The 8,314-nt window shown below is 41.2% G+C and overlaps 1 protein-coding gene across 1 annotated transcript; it reads right to left on the reverse strand.

Moving 5' to 3' along the window:
• Positions 1-2,642: 2,642 nt before the first annotated feature.
• Positions 2,643-5,184, reverse strand: LOC134367789 (serine/threonine-protein phosphatase 4 regulatory subunit 3B-like). Its single transcript, XM_063084493.1, is given in 4 exon segments — positions 2,643-3,305; positions 3,454-3,818; positions 3,977-4,475; positions 4,477-5,184. Coding segments are annotated over 4 exon segments (2,235 nt in total).
• Between the last annotated feature and the right edge of the window lie 3,130 nt (positions 5,185-8,314).

Raw genomic sequence — 8,314 nt, forward strand, 5'->3', positions numbered from 1 at the left:
AAGAATGACCCCATATTGTTTACAAGAACAAAAGGAAGGATGGAGTTGACACTGCTTGCCTTGTGTTTCAAATATGAAATGGTCTTTCTTCCTACAAGTAGAATATTTGGACGTCTAAATATTCTATCTGTATATACTTGCTTGGTTTACCTATATCTAAACTTCAGAAATATGTGACACATTTCTTTCATGTCTTTTAATCAACTCAAGAAATATACAAATTAAGCTCTTAGTAGTCATAAGATGTGGATGAATTGCAAAATCCTTGTGTAAAAGTATTTGTTTTCAGAGCAGAGTCATCAAGAACTATACCTTTTACTCCCCTAAGTTCTGGGGGAAGAAGTGTGAGGAAGGCCGACGTCCAACATGGAAGAAGCCTCCTGAGTCTTAATATTGATACCACCCATTTAGATTTTGAACTGCTCTTAAGTTTTTCCTTCACAAAACAAAATGGAGAAATAGCAAATAACAGTGATCGTTGGGATAAAAATCACATTGTTGTAAACATCTGCTGTAACCATTTATTCATAGTCTGGGAAAGAGCATTACATATTGGGAACAGCAAAGTGGAGAGTCGGAACTACTCTATAAAAGGCCTGGTTTCAAATACTGGCGTCATTACTAACTGTGAGGGTTGAAACCAAATACTTGATTGAGTTTGCAGTTTCAAGTTTTTTTCTCTCCAATAGGACAGTAGTAACATCTTCCTCATGCCATTAGTGAATGAAGGTTAAGTGAAAAAGCAAATAAAACATACGAAATTATGAAAACACACAGATTTGTGCTGAATGCCTCTTGAAGAATAGAACCTGAGGGCACATTCAGAGAACTGACCGTTTTAGAATTGATTCTAGTAGATACTTTAATATAAAAGCAAACGGGGAAAAAAATTGGGCCATTAGCATCCATGTCATTATTATTATGGTGTATTTGCAGATCGTGTCATTTATTAATTCTTATGTTTAAATATTATTTATGATTTGTAAATGTTACTAAACCAGCAGTATCCTGGCATTGATTTGAATTTTATCATGAAATGACTGTCCAACAAAAAACAAAATAAAATAAATAAACAAATAAACAAGGGGGCTGGCTGGTTAGCTCACTCAGTAGAGTGTGGTGCTAATAACACTGGTGTCAAAAATTCAGATCCCATACAAGCCAGCCACCATAAAAAGAAAAGAAAAAAAAGTGATTGTAATTCACATTCAAGTCCACCCCATCTATACTGTCCAAGGGAACATTCTAGAATCCTCTGGAGGCAACACTGCGAGTGAGGTGTGTGGAAGTTTTTCTGTTTTACTTGAGAATTGTCATACATCTCAAATGCTATGTAAAATGAAGTGATTGTTACAAATAAGACTCTTGAAGCACAAATGTGCTTCGTGTGGCCCCGTTCTCAGATTTTCCCTTGCAATAACAGGGTTAAGGTTTTAGAGAAATATTTTTTAAAAGAACACTGCAGAAGTTGCTGCTACATCAAAAATCAACTTGGTTACTGTTAAAATTATATTGAACAGATCTGCCACATCCAAGCTTCTATTTTTCAGTTGGCCATACACAGATGTGTATCTAAAAGAGGAAGTGCATGACTTTCATCTTGTCTTGATAATTTTATGTTATTACAAATTATATAGATGGAAGGAATGTGAAATAAAGTGTGATGAAAGCCAAGAAAAGAAGGGGATAGCACAGTTCAATGGCTGAGAAAACCAATTTTGGAATCAGAAAGACATGTGTTCAAATCAGAGTTCCTCAATTTATTAGCTGTGTGACCTTTGGCAGTTTACTTAAGTTCCCTAAGTCTGTTTCCTGATTCTAAAAGGATTCTTAATACTCCTGTATCACTGGATTATTACGAAAATTAAGTAAGAAAATATGTATAACGTTCTTGTCACAGTGTCTTGAACATAGTAAGCACTTAAATATTATACTTGGTCAATTATGTTATTACCTTCTTCATAATAATAAGAAGAACTAATTATTATTATTTGTTTGTTGTGCTCATTATGATTATCATCACTAAGAAAAGAAGTAAAATAATTTATCTGTAATTGTCCATAACCACTCTTCGCAAATTTCAACTCACAGTTTCCCTTTGGCTCAGTCCTTCCCTAAGAATAAGGAGCGAACTTATGGATTGGAAAATGTAAGAAAATGTGTGCTGGAAGACAGAGCTTCAGGCCTAACTGAACAGAGGAAAGGGGCTGCCCAATTCCCTCTTGGAACAATATCCTCTCTCTCTAAGATGGATTAACAGAGGGATCCAGGCTTAGGCCAAGTCTTATGGAGGAGACCCAAGCCTATTCCTCTGATTCTTGCTAATGGTCTACAGGTCACTTGCTCCTGCTTGTTTTTTGGTCCAGCCTTTTCTTGTCGTACAACGTCAGATGTGGACTTGGTCAGGACATAGGTGATTAAGCTTCCCTTTTGTCAAGGTCCTAAGTCTCCATCCCCACACACCAGATGAGTAAAAATGTTTCCGAGGGACAACAATCCTTTATGCAAGAACATCCTCTAACTTCTAAGCTTCCATGCGTGCATTTAGCAGCAGCTCCCTGTGGCAAGTATAGTTACTGTCACATAAGCACATTCTTGGGGCAGAATCCTGTGGGGATCACAAGATTCCTTCGGGATCGAGGCTATTTCAGACAGCCGAGAGCAGGCCCAGAGGCTCCCTTTTTAGGAGAGCGTAGGTAAGGGAGGGCAGAAGGCAGGGATGGAGGTTGGGGACATTGAAGGGGTGACAGTGGAAGACAGCAGGGCCGCCGGGAACCCTGCTGACCTGTGGCCTCCCAGGAGCCGCTGCTGCCCCTGTGACCACTGCCGACCCGAACTGCCACCTCGGCCACCGTAGCTGTCCTAGTCGCCGCAGCTACCGTTGCCAGGATACGCAAAGCGGCGGCCGGAGCCAACCCCGGGTCTGGTGCGGTGAGGCCGGAGGTGGACATGGCGAGCAGACGGCGCCACGTCAGAGTCTGTGTTCGGGATGAAGACCAGCGCTGGGACCAAGTAGGTCCCGGGGACGTGTCCTGGGCTTCCACTGAGCTGGTCCAGCTGCCTAACTGTGAACTCGATGGGCTTGAACAAATCGCTGCTTTGGTTACCTCGGTTCTCCCCTCGCCATGAGGGGACGTACTGAGCACTGTCGCAGAGCGCAGCTGCCCCGCCGTGTCCCCATCCTGCACGTTTCCACTCCTCTCTTCATCTCCTGCAAAAGGGATTCTTGTCTTTCCGCCTTTTCTCCCGCGCTCCGGCTTCCGCGTCTGCGTGGCCTCCTGGCCGTCACCCTGGTCCCCTCGTCCCTCTCAAGTCCTGAGAGCCTCTGTCACCGCCACTCTCGGGGTGTCGGTGCTGGTCCCCTCGTCGCCCTCACGTCCTCAGAAAGTTATTTTCCAATGTTGGCATGACTGCTACTCCCATATCTTCTTTAAAACACATTTCTTCCTTTACCTCCGAGACTTTGGCACCTCCTTGAGGTATGTTACCATATGGGATGGAACGCAAATAATTCTGTATTCGACTTTCCGTGTCTTTCTGATCGTCATATTTAATCTTCACTCCTTTGAATGTCTGGACATATTCAATTGATTCAAGTGCCTTATAAAACTTTTCGACTATATGTGCAACAAGAGATGGGATATTTTCCACTCTTATGTATTCAAACAGCTCAATAATAGCTGAATTCAACATATTGTACCTGGATCCATTATGCAGAAAAGCATTTACAACTGGGTCAAACAGATTTCCCCTGATGATGTAACTATTATAAAGTTCATCTTTAAGGCCAATCATCCTTCTCATAAAGCGAACAGCACACAAGACCAGAAAGTGTGCTTTGAATTCATCAAAATCAAGACCCTTCTTAGCAAATCATTGCTCAAAATAGAGCTTTGTATGTAATGTGTGTGTTGTTGTAAGCAAAATGTGAGTAGGTCTAAAATTATAGCAAGCAGCTTTGCTGTTTGATAATTATCGGGGCCATTTTTGCTTTCGGTGGATATATTACCTCCTTCACGTATGTCTTCTGAAGTGGTGGCCAAAAGTGGTGCTATGAAGTTATGCACATAATGTTTATAGAAGCAATTTAGAAAATCGCATCTTACGTTTTTATTGGATGCTGACAGCATGTTGTCCAGATCAAGCAAAGTGCGCAGATGTTCCATCACGTGCAGAGCACCTCCCAGCTCAGGATCAGTATCACAGGTCATTTGTTTAATCACTACATTAATGAAAAGGTCATCACCTTCAGTCTTCTCTGCTTCCTCCATTACAGGTTCTCGGATCTTCGATGGACTGTACTCAACTAGATAAGTAAATATATCTGTAGCAGCCGATCTTATTAGCAAATCATCGGCACTCATTACGATTTTAAGAGCAGGAAGAATTTCCAATTGTGTCAACTTTTGGAATAACTTATACTTGCTTTGAGGCCGTAATGTCTTAGAAAATGCACAGAAGTCCTTGAAAAAAAAGCACCAATTCACGCCGTTTGTCATCATCTAGAGTCTTATCCTGAAACTTTGCTAAAACTTCAGACAAACACTTGCGATCTTGCTGCAGCATGCTGGCTATCTCAACCTTCTTGAGGAAAATAAAATGTTGAAGAGTAGAAAGATTATCTGCAGATGTGGGTGGTTGAGGCACCAGAACGTCATATATGTACTGCACTCTGTACATCTGACATATTTTTTGCCTAAGTTCAGAGTCTGTTATTGGTATAAATCCCTGGAACTTGGCAGTTTGGCTCAAGAATTCCCTATGCCGTCTTGGCTGAGCCAAAGCAGGATCGTATTCAAGGCATCCCATCACATCCATGATACACTCATCAGAAAGCATGATCTTAAACAGAGGTTTGCTGTCGAAGGAGAACAGGCCTTTAATAATTGCATGGAAACGGTGTAAGCCTTCAGTGTTGTCTAGATTTTCACAAGTGCGGAACAGCTGCAGGAGTTTTTGAATATAATCCTCACTTTCCAGGACCAGAGCCAGCCTTTCCTTGCCGGTAGGCGAGGGGAGAACCGAGGTAACCAAAGCAGCGATTTGTTCAAGCCCATCGAGTTCACAGTTAGGCAGCTGGACCAGCTCAGTGGAAGCCCAGGACACGTCCCCGGGACCTACTTGGTCCCAGCGCTGGTCTTCATCCCGAACACAGACTCTGACGTGGCGCCGTCTGCTCGCCATGTCCACCTCCGGCCTCACCGCACCAGACCCGGGGTTGGCTCCGGCCGCCGCTTTGCGTATCCTGGCAACGGTAGCTGCGGCGACTAGGACAGCTACGGTGGCCGAGGTGGCAGTTCGGGTCGGCAGTGGTCACAGGGGCAGCAGCGGCTCCTGGGAGGCCACAGGTCAGCAGGGTTCCCGGCGGCCCTGCTGTCTTCCACTGTCACCCCTTCAATGTCCCCAACCTCCATCCCTGCCTTCTGCCCTCCCTTACCTACGCTCTCCTAAAAAGGGAGCCTCTGGGCCTGCTCTCGGCTGTCTGAAATAGCCTCGATCCCGAAGGAATCTTGTGATCCCCACAGGATTCTGCCCCAAGAATGTGCTTATGTGACAGTAACTATACTTGCCACAGGGAGCTGCTGCTAAATGCACGCATGGAAGCTTAGAAGTTAGAGGATGTTCTTGCATAAAGGATTGTTGTCCCTCGGAAACATTTTTACTCATCTGGTGTGTGGGGATGGAGACTTAGGACCTTGACAAAAGGGAAGCTTAATCACCTATGTCCTGACCAAGTCCACATCTGACGTTGTACGACAAGAAAAGGCTGGACCAAAAAACAAGCAGGAGCAAGTGACCTGTAGACCATTAGCAAGAATCAGAGGAATAGGCTTGGGTCTCCTCCATAAGACTTGGCCTAAGCCTGGATCCCTCTGTTAATCCATCTTAGAGAGAGAGGATATTGTTCCAAGAGGGAATTGGGCAGCCCCTTTCCTCTGTTCAGTTAGGCCTGAAGCTCTGTCTTCCAGCACACATTTTCTTACATTTTCCAATCCATAAGTTCGCTCCTTATTCTTAGGGAAGGACTGAGCCAAAGGGAAACTGTGAGTTGAAATTTGCGAAGAGTGGTTATGGACAATTACAGATAAATTATTTTACTTCTTTTCTTAGTGATGATAATCATAATGAGCACAACAAACAAATAATAATAATTAGTTCTTCTTATTATTATGAAGAAGGTAATAACATAATTGACCAAGTATAATATTTAAGTGCTTACTATGTTCAAGACACTGTGACAAGAACGTTATACATATTTTCTTACTTAATTTTCGTAATAATCCAGTGATACAGGAGTATTAAGAATCCTTTTAGAATCAGGAAACAGACTTAGGGAACTTAAGTAAACTGCCAAAGGTCACACAGCTAATAAATTGAGGAACTCTGATTTGAACACATGTCTTTCTGATTCCAAAATTGGTTTTCTCAGCCATTGAACTGTGCTATCCCCTTCTTTTCTTGGCTTTCATCACACTTTATTTCACATTCCTTCCATCTATATAATTTGTAATAACATAAAATTATCAAGACAAGATGAAAGTCATGCACTTCCTCTTTTAGATACACATCTGTGTATGGCCAACTGAAAAATAGAAGCTTGGATGTGGCAGATCTGTTCAATATAATTTTAACAGTAACCAAGTTGATTTTTGATGTAGCAGCAACTTCTGCAGTGTTCTTTTAAAAAATATTTCTCTAAAACCTTAACCCTGTTATTGCAAGGGAAAATCTGAGAACGGGGCCACACGAAGCACATTTGTGCTTCAAGAGTCTTATTTGTAACAATCACTTCATTTTACATAGCATTTGAGATGTATGACAATTCTCAAGTAAAACAGAAAAACTTCCACACACCTCACTCGCAGTGTTGCCTCCAGAGGATTCTAGAATGTTCCCTTGGACAGTATAGATGGGGTGGACTTGAATGTGAATTACAATCACTTTTTTTTCTTTTCTTTTTATGGTGGCTGGCTTGTATGGGATCTGAATTTTTGACACCAGTGTTATTAGCACCACACTCTACTGAGTGAGCTAACCAGCCAGCCCCCTTGTTTATTTGTTTATTTATTTTATTTTGTTTTTTGTTGGACAGTCATTTCATGATAAAATTCAAATCAATGCCAGGATACTGCTGGTTTAGTAACATTTACAAATCATAAATAATATTTAAACATAAGAATTAATAAATGACACGATCTGCAAATACACCATAATAATAATGACATGGATGCTAATGGCCCAATTTTTTTCCCCGTTTGCTTTTATATTAAAGTATCTACTAGAATCAATTCTAAAACGGTCAGTTCTCTGAATGTGCCCTCAGGTTCTATTCTTCAAGAGGCATTCAGCACAAATCTGTGTGTTTTCATAATTTCGTATGTTTTATTTGCTTTTTCACTTAACCTTCATTCACTAATGGCATGAGGAAGATGTTACTACTGTCCTATTGGAGAGAAAAAAACTTGAAACTGCAAACTCAATCAAGTATTTGGTTTCAACCCTCACAGTTAGTAATGACGCCAGTATTTGAAACCAGGCCTTTTATAGAGTAGTTCCGACTCTCCACTTTGCTGTTCCCAATATGTAATGCTCTTTCCCAGACTATGAATAAATGGTTACAGCAGATGTTTACAACAATGTGATTTTTATCCCAACGATCACTGTTATTTGCTATTTCTCCATTTTGTTTTGTGAAGGAAAAACTTAAGAGCAGTTCAAAATCTAAATGGGTGGTATCAATATTAAGACTCAGGAGGCTTCTTCCATGTTGGACGTCGGCCTTCCTCACACTTCTTCCCCCAGAACTTAGGGGAGTAAAAGGTATAGTTCTTGATGACTCTGCTCTGAAAACAAATACTTTTACACAAGGATTTTGCAATTCATCCACATCTTATGACTACTAAGAGCTTAATTTGTATATTTCTTGAGTTGATTAAAAGACATGAAAGAAATGTGTCACATATTTCTGAAGTTTAGATATAGGTAAACCAAGCAAGTATATACAGATAGAATATTTAGACGTCCAAATATTCTACTTGTAGGAAGAAAGACCATTTCATATTTGAAACACAAGGCAAGCAGTGTCAACTCCATCCTTCCTTTTGTTCTTGTAAACAATATGGGGTCATTCTTGACTTTTCTCTTTCTGACACTTTACGTTTAGTTTTTTCGTATATGCTGTCTGTCTGACTATCAAAAGGTATTCAATATCCTACTGCTTCTCACCACTACCACCAGTGTCAAAGCACCATCATCTTTCATTTGGAAATTTCTAATATTCTCTTCCCCTGGCTTCTACCTTTTTGCCCTACTA

Source organism: Cynocephalus volans, chromosome X, assembly GCF_027409185.1.
Source record: "Cynocephalus volans isolate mCynVol1 chromosome X, mCynVol1.pri, whole genome shotgun sequence".
Lineage (NCBI taxonomy): Eukaryota > Metazoa > Chordata > Mammalia > Dermoptera > Cynocephalidae > Cynocephalus > Cynocephalus volans.